The following is a 17089-nucleotide window of genomic DNA, read 5'->3' as shown; positions in this document are numbered from 1 at the left end:
TACTTTCCTGCTCTTGCTGTTTCTAAGTACAAGAAACCTGAGAGACCAACAAATCCAAAAAAGTATTGGAAGAGAAAATGCCGCAACAAAAAACTGTTAAATGAAGTAACAGAATGTAAGAGTGGTTGGGTTTCTTTTGATGCTCTGAATTCTGAAGATGCATAATAACAAGGTGACATTTTAAGTTTCTAACAAAAGATACTTCCTCATTAACATCAGGTTTCAAAACAAAAATATAATTTCTCACTAATACTCAAAGAACAAGAAAACAAAAAATATATATTCTTTTTTTTCTTTAATAGACCTAGTGAATAATCTTGGAAAAACCTAGTGACTCTTTCTTCAGTAACAGTTTGATTTATACTATTATTACACTCAGCAACATGAAACACAAAGAGAAACCTCATATGCTAAGATATTTCAGCAAGCCTCCTGCAACAGAATACTGTAGCTCCTTAATAAAACTACCCAGCGTATTAGTAAAACAGCAGATAAATGAGTAGTAGATGATTTACTTCAGTTTTCCAAGGTCTTTGACAAAGGATTGCAGAAGAGGCTGTAAGTACGAGCCAAATTACCATGAGGTGGCAAAGTAGTTCTTACATTTAAAAAACCTGAAGACGTAGAACCCAAAATGGAGAAATATCTAATTTCAGCATGGGAAAAGATAACTGTGAGGTCCCTGATATCCCATGCTTCCATGTCTCCACCCAGGAAGCCTGTTGCTTAATACAGTATCATCTGAAAAAGAAGACAAACAATGCAAATATTTATTATTCAAACTTCCAAACAATTACAGCAATGCCACTCTTGGTTCTGCTTTATAATTCTCTGTATAGCAAATACTCATTCTTCTGTAATGATTAATCTCCACAAAAAAAAGGTAAAGTATTCCTAAATGTCTGTAAGAGGATAAGCTGCAGTGCTTCATAATAATTAAAACTTGGTTGAATACAGACAATAGACAAGAAGAAAATCCAGTGACAAGAGATGTTGATACTTTCATCTGTGGCAGTCTCTTCTGAAATAAGCAATAACCAATCACTCTCTATATGAGAGAGTGCTGGAAAGGACTATCTATCTGTAGGGAGGACTTCTTCAAATTAGGCAAAAATGGATGTTCCAGCCATTTGCGAAATCTTATTCCAGAGTAATCATTCTCAGTAATGGTCTGAGGTGCTTCAGCTACTTTCTGTTTGTATTTCCTCTCTTTCGCTCCTCCTTTCTGAGAGAAGGGAATGTTGGAATTTCCTAGGAATTAATTCTTCTCTTACATTTCCTCATAACATTCCTGTAGCATTACAGCCCATAGTGAGACCTCTCTACACCCAAAAGTTCACAAAACTGATTTCCATTCTTGAATGACTGAACTGGACCAGGTGTTAAAGACAGCCTTGAGAACTGTGGAGAAAGAGGTAGACTGACACCAAGAAGAATAATATTTCAAGGCTTTTTCCTTTCAGAGAAAAATAGCCAAGCTTTTATATCAGAATTGTAGTGAGAATAGCGATAGTTCTCTTGTAGTGTTTTTTTGACACCTTGCTAGCACCCAGCCCTGCTGTCTCAGCTGAGGTAAATGAGAAATTGTTGTCACCAGCAAATTAGTTGCAACAAATTCTAAGCCTGTTCTTGCTCAGAAGAACATCAAAAAGTGCTTTAGGTTGCATCCTTTGGCTCACTCGGAGGCATTTGTCTCTAGCTAGCGTCTAGGTTGGAAATCAACTACTGCTATCTCCCTTCCCTACTCAAGGCAGGACCTGGCCTATTTTTCAATATGTCCTTTATGAACCAACAGTCTTCCTGTCCTTACACTGCTACACAACCGCTCAAGAGGAGAGAGATCTTTCCTATCTCTGATAGGGGTGTGGGGGCATGTGTGTTATCTGCATTTGTTTGTGAACGTACTGAGCAGTTCTTGATAGCTACGGGGAGGTATGTTGTAAACTCTCGGTAATGAATACTTGTAGACATGAATGTTTGTGCATACCTTCACTATAAAAACAAGTTGAAGCCTGCACCATTTAGATTGTCTTACTTTTCAGAATTGCACCGCTCTGAGCCTCTTCTCCTGAAGATTTTATGTGATCATTGCATAAATTGGAAGAGTTCAGATAAGCATTATGTGACTTTTCTTGACTGAAGCTGGAGATGACAAACAACTTCTAATTTATTCTCCATTGGAAAAGCATTTAATAATAGGTTTGATTTAAAAGAGCATTCATCTGTAAGATCCCTTTATTGCAAATTTTATTTCAAATAAGAGGATTCAGTACTTCAGATAATTATACTGCCTTCTTTGGGAGGAAAAGCAATCTCTCTCACAGACAACTCGGAGCAAGTCTGATACGACAATATTTATTTCTGCGGTGTATGTATTTTTAGAACTGTCACAAGTTACAAGGCTGAGAACAGCAGTCAAGTGACGTTTATCCAATCATGCATTGATACATACAATGACTTTTTTGTCCTATACCTTTGCTTTTTTACTTATGAAAAATTTAATTTCTGTAACTTGTGGAAGCGAATATAAAAGCCTAATTTAAAGTCTCAACCCTGCCAGCAACCCTATATGAGAAGCCCCTACTGAATCTGTAAGGTGTGTACATGGTGGTTTTGGTTTGGGAGTGCAAGAAGCTGGAGAGGACAAAAGGTGTTCAAACCCTTCTTCAAGGTACCAAGTCAAAGGAAGAGATAGTAAAGATACATTTTATCCCTATACTCTTCATCCAGTAAACAGTTAAACAGCAAGCCCAAGGTCTTTTGAAGGCCCACCAACAGACTCACTATAAGGCTCCAGGGTTAATCTGGAGAAAAGGTATCAAAAAAGCTGGCACTTATGGTACCCATATAAAAATGGTCAAAATGTTCTTTCCTCAGCCCTGTTGTTGCCATGATGAGGACAGGATGCAGGACGTAAAATTTCAAACAGTATCTTTTATAAGACCAGCTGACATAGCTGGGAGGAGTAGACCAGCTTTGAAGCACATCAGCCCTTCTTCAGTCTACTATGCAAGCAGAACCTTTTCCACGTTGTAGAGCCTAACAGCTATTTTGGGTTGTAATTTACCTGTGTTGATCAGTTACGCAGTTTATCCAATTATGCGACACTCCCAAAAACAAATTGTAGGCAGTGTTTCCAGACACAATACATTCACATTGGGTGGGGATTTACAGTTCAAGACATAGTCCCTGCGGAGAGGGCTTTGGAGTCTTTAAAAACTTTGGTTTTCTCTGGCACCAACACTGTGGCATATCCAGGACCCAATGTCTCCATCACATCTGGCACTGATGCTCAGTTATTCAGTAGAGCCTACTGAATCACCAAAACCACTTCCTGCAGAGGACTTTTTGTAAATCTCTTATCCAAGTACTGACCAAGCCCAGCCCTGCTTAACTGTACGAAATCATAGCCTAAGGTGGTGTGACTGCAAGCACAAACAGCATACATCTGTCATTTCAGCTCAGTTAGTAATCCAGTTGCCTTCTGCAGAATTAAGCCTAACTTTCAACGTTGTCATAAGATGTAGTCTTACAAGAAGCAGGGTTACTTTTGTAGTAAAATAATCTCAGTAGAGTATATTCAAACATACGCATTTTTTCTTTTACGTATTCTGGTCAGCAATGAAAAAACTGCCCGTGTTGCACAACGCTGTCTGAATTAACTTCCGGCTCTAGTAACTATTATTAAAATGGCTAAGTAAGAAAAGAAGATCTAAAAAAGGATAAACGATACCACTGTGGGATCATTTTATGCATAAACACAGGTTTCTACAGTTACTCAGAGACTCTGACAACATTCAACAAAGTCAGTTTTTTCAAGCCTGAGTGTTTAAATTTAGGTGCCTAAGTGAAAAATAAAGGAACCCGCCTAAGCGTAGGTCTAGCAGACTGATTGTATGTACCCATGATCACATTTCCAGAAGTGTTTAACTTCTACAGCGCCTACTGATTGTAGTCAACATCTCCGACAATCACAGCAGGAGATCTGAAAATTATGGTCTATATTTGTATCTGAAAAAAAACAGTAATAAGTTTACACAGATGCAGGCTTCTGTTGGGGCATATCCTGGTCTCTGCCTACGGCTTGAATAACTATGCTATATGCAGGACTGATGTGCAAGTATTCGTGCCCCCCAGCCATGAAATAAGAAGCAGCTGCTGCAGCAGCCCATGTGCTATTGTAACAGGGCAGCTGCTGTATCCTTTGGAGAAGGGTGTTGCCTTACAAGGAGTTAGTTCCTCATGGTTATGGAAGCATGTCCCACACACTCCATGTTCTCTGACCTGTTTCACCTTGAAACATCCTGTGCAGTAACTCAAGGTGAGCTTGCGCTGAACCTAGGGCTCCTGCAAAGTCATAAGGTTCCAGGTGCAAGCTCCCGGTGTCCTGCCTCCCACATGTAAGCAAGCTATGCTGAATCCTATACACATGGCAGGTATACTTAAACACTTGGAGCAGGACTGGAAATAAATCTGAATTAGAGCATAATTTGGGGCTTTTTTATCTAAAGATAAAGGTTATACTAAAGATTTGGTGTTATTTGATTATAATAAGACTCTATGGTTAGTGTTCTAAAAAAACAGTTATTTGCTTTCCTGTTTCTCTTTGCACTTATGCTGGGCAAGACCTCTAGCCCAGTGCATCTGCATATAAAATGAAAGAAAATTTATAACAATAAGATCTCGCTACACTCCACAAGGATGTATCACTCCCCCGCCCCTCAGTAAATTATTTTGCTGGAGGCTACATCATTCTCTCTGAGTAGTATGTTGGGAGTTGACAGAGGCGTGAATAATTCACCGTGTAGGAAGCCTCCCCAGGCCGAGCTGAGCTGCAGCATGTTAGGCCGGCCTTTGATGCAGACTGGTTGGGCAGGTTCCTGGGCGCCCTGGGAACCGGTCTGACGGGCCTGTTATGCCAACAAATTCTGGTATGATTCCATGCTCTCCAGAATGCAGAAACCTGCCCAGCCAGTTAAATGAAAGGCATATTAGGTTATCCATTGCACATTGTATATATCTTAGGTGCAGCAGATCTCCTCTCGGCATTCTCTAGTGTGGTCCACAGTGGCTTCCTCATCTTACTTACACTTGAGGTTTATAGCTGGAGGGGAAGTCAATAGTAAATATTTATCACCCCGATCAAGAACAGAACTTTTCACATTTCAAACAGAAGGGTGAGTTTTGAAAGTCTTTCTTTAAAATTAATTTAAGATAACCTTAAGCAAAAATTTCTCTTATGCTTGAAGTGGTATAATGGCTATCTCCTTAATGTGTCTGAGTACTGCCAGTCTCTATGGTGCTTGTTGACAGCATTTTTGTGAGTGCAGCTTTTTGACCCTTCTGTGTGCAGCTCAACACCATCTGCTCTGTCTGCAAGAGTATTTACTCGAGAGACAGTTCAATGAACTTAGCACAGGAGTGAGAGAGAGAAATTCCACTGCTGAGGACTTAGTATTTTGAGCAGGTCATTTAAGTATTGCCTATATGTCTTCTCTTTTACACAGTGTTTTTATATTCCCTGTCTCATAACAGCACTATTGTGACAAGGCATAGTGTCATACAGTAAGATGTGTGGTCATTAATTCTTGCCATACTAACTTTTTTAATTGTCCAATTTTATGGAGTTAATTAAACGTAGATTTACATATTCAGAATTGGTTTCATGGTAAAACAGGAAATGTACTTGTCATTCTTATTGCTTTCTTTCTATATACTTATCAGAAATTTACCTGTTTAGAATGAGTAACAGTGGTGGCAATGGTAACAAAACGCAGTCCTAATCATAAAGAGTAGGCAGACCTGAAAGTTGTACCTCTGTCTGCAAGTGAGTCCATTCACAGGTTCTGTGTCGAGTAAGAAAAATTAAACAGTGTGAAAACAAAAGCTGTGGAATCTGGTAACTGATTAACTACTGCAGCACAGAAGTACTTGCTGAGCTGAATAGAAAGGAATGAAGACAGGTTTTGTCATGCCTGTTAGGACAAAATAACTTTAACTTTAGTAAATGTGAATCTTCTTGCCATCTGTGTAACTAAATTTTTGAAAACCCTCACATAGCTACTTCCATCTCCCTAGAAATCTTAATTTTGTCTATCTTTAAGTGAAACAATTACCATTCTCTTTCATGATGTAAAAAAAAAAAAAAATACAGTTCCCAGTGGACATAAACCACTAAATACAAAAATATTTATACAGGATTATGTAAGACTTTATGGTAGTCACACAACAGGAAGCTTCAGTTATGGAGGTGTTTACTGCCAGCTATTTCCAGGTTGATGCAAAAATGAACATAAGTATTCTTCTGTAGAATGCCAATAAAAAGGCCTCCTGAGCAGCTTAAAAACTCAAGGAAAGCAGATTGAAATGACCTTCTCATTAGCAGCATTGTATTTGTGTGTAAAAATTTTTCTTCAAAGTGTGGGAAAACAGAAAAAAACATAGGGAAAGTTTTGTACTCTCACAGAAGACAATAATATCCATCAGGAAAAACCACTGAATTTTTATCATCTCTGTTGCTCTTGCTATCAAATACAGAAGGAAAACTTGCTAAGGAATAAAGCATTTTCAAAAGAAAAAATTATAGCTGGCTGAACTGCATGGTTTGCACAGGGACTCTCTGTAGAGTCTATAAAATGGTACAAGAGAGCTTTGCTTTCTGAAGCTACAGGATTTTAACACAGTACATTTTTAAAATTCAAACCAAATAAATCAGTTTTTCAAGATACCACTTGCTATCCCTTCTCTCTACAGTTTATGTGTTCTGTTACATTTGGGTTTTCCTCAGCTGCTTTTTTTTAGAGGGCAGGAAGGGCAGGGGCCATTGTTTGGGGAGTTTTTTTCTCAAAAGGTAAGTAAAATATTATTTCTCTTTTGCTTGTTTTCCTGTCCTGAATTCTTGCCGTTCACTACACTAAAAGGTAGATGGCATGATTTTGTACATAGACCTGTAAACTTCTGCTTCAGTCTTCCAAGCCTGAAACAGCCTTCCAAGGCTGAGATAAATATGCATAACTACTCAGACTATTCACATTAACCTGAGAAACATCAGTAGGAGCAAAACATTTCCGCATTCAGCTAACACAAGTAGGTGCTGCTGCTTAGAGTCTGCGGACCAGGAACACTGCACAGGTCCTGCAACAGCATCCCCCAGGTTGCTTTTTTTTCCTCCATCAAGGCTCTTTAAAAGACCTGAGAGTTTCAGTTGAATAAAACCTGGCTGTTTCTGACTACAGATGAGTAACAGTGAAAGCACTTCAAAGAAGAGGGTTTCTTAAAGTGAACAATGTTCCTGGCAGCAGGGAATTTGATCTTGGCTCAATTTCAAAAGTGGCTACGCAAGCAGCTTGAGAAGAATCAAATTCAGCTAGTGGGGGTGATGGAGTGGCTCCTCCCTATTTCTCCAGAGAAAGCAACTACCTGTGCCAGAGAGCACTGGTGTGCTCCATGCGCCCTCCCAGCTGTATGAAATCCTACCGTTCAGAGGACTGCCAGTTCCTCCACTCCCAGTTCAAACCCATTTAGGTAGCAGCTGAACTGTGCCACGTGCCCTTATTTGCTGCATCTGAAGTTGGGGTCCTTTGATGTCCTTACTGACAACTGCAACATAAAAGTTCATTACGTGAACAGGACTAGGGAGCTAGGCAATGTATTTATCCCTCAATGCAGATCTGCAAGTCAAGGAGGTTGTGAGCGCACAGGCTGTGTACGTGTATGTGCAATCTACTAAATCTCATGCAAATAAGTAAGGACTTCATTATCTTTTCTATATACTCGTATATATATATACATTTATATATACAGGAAAAGAGCAATATATTTACCACTGTGTTTAAAACAATTAAAATATTTAAATTGGAGTTCCCCAGTGTAATGAAAAGTTGGTTTTAATCTTTAGATCTAAATTTAAGGTAATAGAAGTAAAAAATGTAAGCTTTCTGCTAATCTCTTTTAATACTATTCTGTAAGCATAAGCAGTGAGCTAGGTCACCGTCTGCTACCTGAATGGTTAGAAACACTGATGCAGACTCTATCACCGCCCAAAAAGCAGGAGGGGGTGTGTGAACCAAAGGCAATTTTTTTATTTTATCTGTGCTGCAACACTGCAGTACTCTTAAAATAGAAAATCAGTCATTAGTTGATATGCTGGTGAATAGTCCAGTCACCAAGAAGGAAGGCATTACCACTAAAGCACAACTGAAAATCAACAGCTCCACATACTATTCTTAAGATTAAACATTTCAGACCAGCCAAATCTAAAATGGGCTAGGATTAAATTAGGTTCCCTTTTTGCAGAGTTGCTCATGGTTAAGTATTCTGCCACCTAGTTTAATGTGCCATAGTAAGAGCTATTTTGAAATCTGGACATGAGCCATGACACCATAGAAAGTTTCATATCTGTTCAAGCGCAACAATGGTGAAGTATTTTTCCCACAGTTTTATTGTCTAGGTGTGTGTGTGTTTACTCTTACGAGATGAATGAGATGCAGTTCCAGTTAGACTAGTCAGCTTAAGACATCCACTATAAGTGACTATCGAATATCAGACTCTTCAGTAGTTTTCTAGCACGTTTAATGAGCCAGGGATCTATGCAGTAATTGGTGGCCAAGTACATGATTATGGAATACATAAAATCAAATAAATCTGGAAGGGAGATAAAGGTAAAGCTCAACTGCTGGTCTTAATCCATTATCACTTATTGTTGACTAGATAAGAATAACACTGTAGAAGTCAATGGATTTATCTCTCTCAAAAGTCCAACACGAGAGACTGAGAATAAACTGTTCACACAGTTTATTGGGAAATAAAACGGATGACATAATTATTTTCCAGAGTGCTTCCTATAAATAGAAAGGTCGGTCCAGTTTATGATAAAATTACCGAACAATCAGCAAGAGGGTTATTTTATGTGTATATACTTAAGACATCTGCTTCTCTTAACTCTGAGGAAATAATTACTTTCTTACATCACAAACTTTTAGACTGTAGAAGTTTCACAAGTAGAATAAGAAACTGCCAACAAGCATGATTTACAAAGACTGGAGTGTCTATCACAACCTATTCTGACCATTTCTTCCACAAGATGTAGCTAATTTTAGTTCTACCATATGTGTACTTATATGACAGTGCATCAAACTTACGATGTAAGTAATCAGCTGCTGAGCTATGAACACTGGATTTATTTTATTTTAGTTGAAAAATAAGTGGTTAAACAATGGTGAGGAACAAGCAGAAAAATTAACTACAAGACTTTTCAAAATACTTAAAAATTCAAGGTACACATCTGATGTGAAACCAAGAGTATTGTCAACAAATCCGAATAACAGATTTGAAGCCCTCTTAGTCACAGGTCATCTTGGACTCCTGTCTGACAGTATTTCAAAATACTTCAGAAATGTCAAAATAGTATTTCAGATCCAGTTTTATTTACGCTGTAGATCCATTCTTATGATACTTCATGGAGATCTGAGCCATCTGAGTCATGTAACAAGAGGAAACCAGAACAGCTACTAACAATTGTTAAATACCTGAACACTTAACTTTTTTTCATACTGCTATTATAATAATCTTATAATGTAAATAATCCAGTATTATAATAATCTGAAAACCACTTTTACTATAATCTAGAAAGTACATGCTTGCAGCACTGGCCCCTGCAAGCTGATCACTCTTGTGTCCCCTAATCACGCCACTAAGCCATCTCTGCAACTGTTTCTGTACTTACCAAAATAGTCCAGTGGAATTGTGTGAAGGCAGAATAGTGAAAAGCTGTGTTTTGTTTCTATTTCATTACTAAGGAGAACTACAAACTAAAAATTAAGGGGTTTATCTCACGGCAGACAGCAGGGTTGGTCCTAAAGAATGAAAGAACATTGATCTGCAATTCGGGCAAAAAAATTCTTTTGGTAAGTATCTCAGGAGTGATACAAAGGTTCAGCTGCCTTCTGCCATACTAATTATACACGCCTAGCAGTTTTCATATGACATAAAACATTAAAATACGCGCTAGGCTCTTCTGCTGCACGGTAAAATGACAAACCCATGGAGCGTGTCAAGACCAAGGAGAGGGAAAGCATTGCAAACACATCTTCTGTGCACAGACCCTAGCAGCCAGCAGACTACAAATCCTGCAGAAAAGGTAGCCTTGGCAGCACAGCCTGAATATTAGCCAGGCCACTTCTGCCACAGGACTATCGAAGCTCCTCTTCGCACCTAAGCCAGCAAGACTTTCTTTCAGGCAGGCTCCCCCCGTCTGGACAGCGTCAGGTTTTATGCGGGCTCTCAAACGCACCCTTGCTATCCCACAGCGTTCCGTGCCTGCTGCCGTGCCCAGCCGTGGCACCTGCCGAGGCCCGGCTCGCCCCCTCGTTTTTCCCTCAGGCAGCTCCCTGTGGAAGCCCCAGCCGCCAGGCCAGCCGCAGGCTGAGGAGCAGAGGGCTGTGACAACGCCCGCCGGACGCGAGGGATGTCGGAAATGGCGGGCCCCGCGGCACGGAGGCCGGGCGGGGGGGGCAGGGGGGTCGGGCAACCCCCGTGGCCTCAGACCCCCACAGCCCCGCCATCGCGAGAGCTGAACGGGAGCCTCGCGAGAACTGCCCGGACCCCGCCTCCCTCCGCGTGAAAGGCGCCCGGCCCCGGCTGTCCATCTTCCCGCCGGGAGCCAACCAGGTAACGGCGCGCGCTCTCCTCACCGCCGCCGCCTGGTAACGGCCGCTGCCGGGACGGGGCGTCCCGCGGGGCACGGCGCGAACACCGGCCCCCCCTTCCGCCGCGGGGAGCCGGCCGCCCTTACCCGTTCCCCTCCCGTTCGGAGGCTCCGGCCGGCCTTGCCGCCGCCGGGGCAAAGGGGCGGGCGGGACATGCCCGACCCCTCCTTTGGCGTGCGGGCTCCGGGGCGTGGCGCAGGCCTGGCGGGAAGCTGGGGCGGCTGAGGCGCGGGTGCTGGCTCCCGCCTGGCGAGCTCTCGGGCGCCGGTCATGGCAGGATTTCTCAGAACACCCCGGCGTGTCTTACGAGTGAGTTTTCTCTACAGTGTTTGTGCGAAGGGGAAGGGGCACAAAAAAATAAATACGGCCTCTGGGAGGTAGGGGAGAGTTTGTAGGAGCAGCTGGTGCTCAGGCTTTTTGGTGGGGGTCGGGGGTTCAGGAAGCTTTGTGCTCTCCAGCATGGCAGAGAGGCACTGTGTTCATGTCAGCGAAGTATATAAATACCGATAAGCGGCCTCAGCGCTTTACCGGCGCCAGCTGCCAGCGCTGGTGAGGGCGTCTGGAGGAAGGCAGTCGTCGATGAAGCTGCTCAGTGGTGGGATGCCGGAGGGAGTTGGTGATTGGGAGAAGAGGGAAATGGAAGCGTTTGGGTTGTTCTGCGAAAGGGTTAGTCGGGAGGATAGGAACAAAGCCACGTCTGAGAGAGTGGCCCTGCTCCCTGCCTGCATCCGGCAGCCGGACACTGGGGGGGGGGGCTGGCATTGCCCTGCCTTCCCTCCTCCAGCAGCTTCCAGTTCTCTCCCTGCCTGCTGGTGTCTGTACATCCAGCTCAGGCGGTTTTTGCCTAAGGACTGGAAAGCCCTTTCCTGGCACTAGAGAGTAGGTTAAGAAGCTGACATCGCTGAACACCGTTTACACCTCTGCCAGACCTGTCAAAGGCCGCTGCCCAGACCTGTCAAAGGCTCCACTTCAAGATTTGTTGGGGGGCCCTCTGTCTGAAGGCAGGTTGAACACCTGTAGCAAGCAGTGTATCATTTCAGGATCTTGAAGCAGGTGAAGCGTGGGGAACTCATTGCTCTTTTTTTCCCTGTTTATATTTAGTTGATGTACTAATCATTTGCTGAAAATGAGCAGGTTTTGTGCATTTTTTTCATACAGTTGTCTTTGGGAGGGGAAAAAAACCTGAAACCAAAACCACTAGAGACAGCCTTTACTAATTCTAGTCAGATGCCCTTTTCTTGAAAATGATTCATCTGATGTGCTCAAATCTAAGACACTAAGTGAAAGCAAGTTTGTTGATCTCACTGCGCTAGCGCTTGACAGAGAAAAAGATGGTTTCTGAGATAGCTGTGCTTGAAGGTAGAAAAATGAGTTTAAAAGACATTCCTAATGTCACTAGGCAATCAGTTCCACAAAGAAACGTTGTAAGATGGCTTAATGTGACTACACACAAAGTGGAGCGTTTCATCTGCAGAGATGCAAGCATATTACTGTTCAACTGAAGACTTGTAGGCATTGCTAACTTGAAGAGGTAATTTTATTTTCTGTTAAAGACTTCTCTTAATTTAAGAACAGTAGCTAACTTGAAACCAGTTACCGAAATGAGTACTGAATTTTCTATAAACAGAGCATGTTACAGCAAATGGGAGCTACCTAATGATTACCGAGGGTTCTGTCAGCTCTGTTACTGTAGCATTTAAGTATCCTTATACCACAGGAAACATACAGTTCGAGTGTTCCTATGCCATTGAGAATAACACTTTGTTCTATTTATTCCATTTTTTTTAATTCCCTTTTAAAGACAGCTGGACTGAAAGAAGAGTGACTTGCTTAAGACTGTGCACAAAAAAGATATGAGTAAGGAGACTGAAACCAAGGCCTCCAGACCCTGCCCTGGGTCACTGACCACAGAACTGAGCATTTTATCATGGTGAATCGAGGGGACCAGCTAAACCAGTAGCTGCATTCAGATATTCTAACTTGCTCAAAGGGTCTCAAGATAGGAAATGCAGCTTCTTGACCAATGGTGGACCTTGTATAGTCTGAACTACAACTATAACTTGTGCCTTAAAAATTTGAGAGCAAATTGCTCCTTTTATTTGTCTGTATAGACGGTGTAGTTTGCGTGTTCAGGCTGCTACTTTAGGAATAGTACAAAATACCTTTAGTTTGTTTTTTTTTTTGTACTGTAATTTATATTACAGCATAATAGATATAGCTGTGTCCACCTGGTAACGACACAGTCCCTGTTTGTTTAAAAATTACTACATAAAAATGAAGAAAACTTAGAATGTCCAGTTAGTACCATGCTTCCCCTGTAGTTTACCTGAGAGGATCATCTGTGCTAAGAAACACTTCCAAACAAATGAGAATTATGGGTAAGATTGTTCTGAGTTGTGTATGCTTTTAAGACAAAGCTGTCTGATAGTCCTCAAATACTAGTGTTTTGGAGATTTATAAATTTTTAGATTACTCTCCTGTTTACTTTTCATCAGGGAGCGGAAATAATTTCAGTGTGGAATCATGAAGACTTTAAGGGGATGTGAGCTTTTCTTCACAGAAGGGTGTCATTTGAATCCATGTTGATGTAAAGGATGTATGTGCACAAATACATCTCTGATAAACTTTTGACAAATACTTTTGCTGACAGCAAGAATTTGGAAGCATGGGTTACTTTTGGAAAACAGGATTTCTGTTTAACTGTAGCTTTACATTGGAAAAGAATAAAGACTGCCAAGTGTCTTAATCTAATTTTAAGTTGATAGCTGTTTAAGGGGGGGAAGTTCTGTTAGTGTATAATTACTTGTAGCAGAACACTGAACATCTTCCACACTTTCAGGGTGACTGCCAGTATTTAAGTACAACTCGACAAGGATAGGCAGTAAGCTTTGTAATTCACCCATGGCTGCAAGTTATACTGTGACAAATGCAAACGTAAGTGTTGTTGATCTGTCATTACAGGCATACACGTGTCTTCAGAAACAGCTTCACAACTATGTAATTCAAAGTGTGAGAGTGAGCCAGTTCTGCAAATAAGTCAAAGAAGTTGGAAGCAGAAAAAAACAAGATGAATGCATCCGGAGGAAGCTGTGGGAGCCCTAGTTCTGCAGAACCTGCTGGAGATTTCTTCAAGGAATTGTGGTCCAAACTGAAAGAATGTCATGACAAGGAAGTACAAGGTAAACCGTTGAAGTCTGTTTTCACAGAAGGTTGTCTGTTACCACAGGAAAACTTTGAACCAGAGTACTACTCTGTCTGCATGGAACTAAACAGGTTCTTAATGTCTTATGTTATGTGGAAATTGGACTGGATCATTACAAAGGATCCTTACAGATTGAGCCTAAGCCTGGTTTAACAAGGTTAGATTTAAACTATCAACAAGTATAAGTGATTTGCTAGGTCAGTGAAGAAATAGTAACATAACGTTACATGGGATCTGTGTTTGCTTAGGAAACTTTTAAATGTTACTTTACCTTTAATGAATTATGATTCAAAGCTTCCAAATCAAGTATTCAGTGGATTTTTTTTTTGCTTTTATCTTTGCCTTTGAGTTTAGTCACTGCAGATGCATTAAAATGGCTTGCATTATTTATTTTCCCGACTTGTGCAAAATACCACTGCAGATTCATATTAGTGAATGAAAACTATTTGTTCAGTTTTTAGTATTCTAAATTTTCTCAACAAAATTAATGAGTTGCATATTATTCCATTAATTTTGTGACCTGTGAGTCCAGTTTTACTATGGGTTGACTGTTAGTGTCTGTTCATTCTTCAGTAGTGTAGAAAGTTAGTAACAGTCAAAGTAAAGACGAATTGTTGCACTGTATATTTATATTCTTATTATAATATTGTTTCACAAGTAGTATTCATAAAATATTTTGCTAAAAATACTTCATAAGAAGTTGAGATTTTGTTCTGCTTATCTTAAGTCAAGTGATCCATTCTTTTGAATGGAATTAGAACAGTAGTTGACTGAGTCTTCCAACAAGCATATCCTTATGCATGAAATAGCATTTATATTAGGCTGGAATAAAAGCAGGCGAGTTTTTGTGAATTAAGAGCTTTAGTCATGCAACTGGATCTTTGTAGCCAGAACATTCCAATGACCTTGGTCATTTCCACCAACCTCAAAAGAGTTGCAGGTCTGTCCATTTAGGTCCAATTATATCATCATTTCTTAATTTCAAAAGCGGGAATTGTTTTATAATGTATAGGTGTTTCATACCTCCCACTGAAAGTCTTGACTCGCAATTTACAACGCTGGGCCTTGACACTTTATGCTAGTAATTTAAAAAAAAAAACAACGAAACCAAAGAACTTCTACCAGTTTGGCAATTGAAAGGCAAGATGTACCAGATAGTAGCATTTTTTACATTAAAAGAAGTATGTGTAACTGTATGAAATATAGTTTTATATAGTGTCCAAAAACACACAAAAAATCCTTTGTTATTGCTTTTTTTTTCTTTTTTTTTTTAATTCTTGATGATTCTTTTCAGAGTGGGTGTGATGTAAACGGCAGATAAATGCGGAAGTACTTACAGAATGGGATCTGGCAATCTATGGCATGTCTGAACAACAAAAACTGAACAAATAAAAAGCTCTAATGTAGAGGGTAACGTAAAGTGACCCCTTCTATAGTTTCTTGGGATGTGCAGCACGTGATTTTTAAAGTTTTGGTTTTCTTTATGCAAGTGAAGATACTTTTCAGAATGCATGCTGGGTGTGGCCAGATAATTTTGCCACTAGGCAGTCTTTTTCATGCCTAGCCCTTTGTCAGTATGTCCCGCACCATGTTAAGTAAAATTAGGTCTTCCATGATAACATCAAAGACATGCCTGAAGGATAGTTAATTTTTTCAAAAGGTGGGGATCCTCTTGTAGAAAATGGTACTGGAAGATATTTTAGAAACATCAAACACAGGCTTGCCTGGACTTTGCTTATTTCTGAAGTCTATAAATAAGAGTTAAAATTGACTCATGAGTTTCCAATCTAAATGTCAGCAAAAAATTATTTTAAAGATGGTGGAAGGTGGGTTAAGGGAAAGTGAGTAGCTGGAGAAAAAGCTTTTTGCATGTACAATGCACAACACACTGAACACTGTAATGGTGGAATTTGTTACAAATCTATGAAAACTAGGATTTATGACACATTAACTTGAAATTATCAGGCATATTATACAAGTTGTAATATTTATCTGTAGAATATAGACTAGAGAATACTTCAAACTCATACAGTTTGAAATGGATTTTATTGGATTTTTATATTGCTATGTTGTAAAGGGTGTATTTTTCCACCATGTGAGCTAAACAAATCCACCTTATTTTAAACTCATGACTTGCAAAAAACTTCCAAATCTTGGCCCTATTCAGACAAAATAGCTATCATTTTCTTTTAAATTTATTATGTTATAATGGATAGGGCTCCTACAACCCAGTTTCCAAAGATGTTGAGCATGGTCAATGTCAGTTGTCTTTTCATGGAATTCATAAGTGCTCAGCAACACAGTATAATGGTCATTAAAATAGCATTTACTGTTATTTCCTACCTGTAGAATGTGTGGGATACTTGCGTAGTGCTCACAAATTAGAAAGGGATTTAATAGTGTTGTTTATAAAGGGTCTAATTTCCGCAGGTGTTAATACTTGCATCTAGCAATAGTTATATGGATACTTGCTGCATGTGGGTCTTAACATGGTTCCTGAGGATGGAGTCAAGTCTAAAGCTCTGTGTTAAAAAGAAACATATTTCAGCGTAGAAGTTTGAGGAGAGTTTTGTGTACAAGGAATAGCCACTTTTTTTTTCAGTTATCCCTTACCTCTGAAAAGCAGAAGATGTCAGTAGGGGAAAAACAGTAGTCATAGATGCAGAGAAAATGAGGAAAGCAATCTCATTGATAGATTGCTGTAGGAAAGGAAATGGCTGGAAGCTCCTCAAAAGTAAATAATTACAGAAAACAGGGCTGGAAGGGATTTTAGGAGGTCATCTAGTCCATCTCTATACCCTTAAGGTAGGATTATGTCTGTGTCATCGCTGACAGAAGCTTGTTCAACCCATTCCGAGAAAATTTCAGTGATGAAGGTGCTGCAGTCTTCCCAGGCACTGTGAATTTTAAGTGGATTTAATGCATTTGAAAATTCATCAGAACAGAAATTGTCATAGGCATTAATTGAAATTTTACAGGTACATAGCCTAATCAAGTTGCAGATTTCATAAAATAGTATTGTGCATTTGATTAATCTGCCTAATGATAGTTTAAAGAAAATCTCCATCACTTTAATGGAGGCAGTGTGTAATTTATTAAGGCACTTACGAGCTTTAGGTAGTGTAGATTTATATACTCTGCAGCTTGTCTGTGTCATACAAATATTGTGTGGAAGATAAAA

General features: G+C 40.1%; 1 protein-coding gene across 5 annotated transcripts in view; it reads left to right on the top strand.

Annotated features, from left to right (window-relative positions):
- The first annotated feature begins 5110 nt into the window (after nucleotides 1-5110).
- RBBP8 (RB binding protein 8, endonuclease) overlaps nucleotides 5111-17089 on the top strand; it is a 44820-nt gene continuing 32841 nt past the window's right edge. For 4 of the 5 annotated variants that reach the window (XM_075416333.1, XM_075416332.1, XM_075416330.1 and 1 more), the window contains exons 1-2: nucleotides 10728-11015; nucleotides 13668-13885. In XM_075416333.1, the coding sequence (XP_075272448.1) occupies nucleotides 13774-13885 (112 nt within the window). In that variant the 5' untranslated portion in view covers nucleotides 10728-11015; nucleotides 13668-13773. Of the gene's footprint in view, nucleotides 5178-10727; nucleotides 11016-13667; nucleotides 13886-17089 lie in introns of those variants that run through there. The other variant, XM_075416331.1, reaches the window with a different exon arrangement.

This window comes from Opisthocomus hoazin, chromosome 3 (genome assembly GCF_030867145.1).
Source record: "Opisthocomus hoazin isolate bOpiHoa1 chromosome 3, bOpiHoa1.hap1, whole genome shotgun sequence".
NCBI classification, from domain to species: Eukaryota; Metazoa; Chordata; class Aves; order Opisthocomiformes; family Opisthocomidae; genus Opisthocomus; species Opisthocomus hoazin.
Note: the sequence above shows the minus strand (reverse complement) of the source record. Positions and strands in the feature narration are given on the sequence as shown.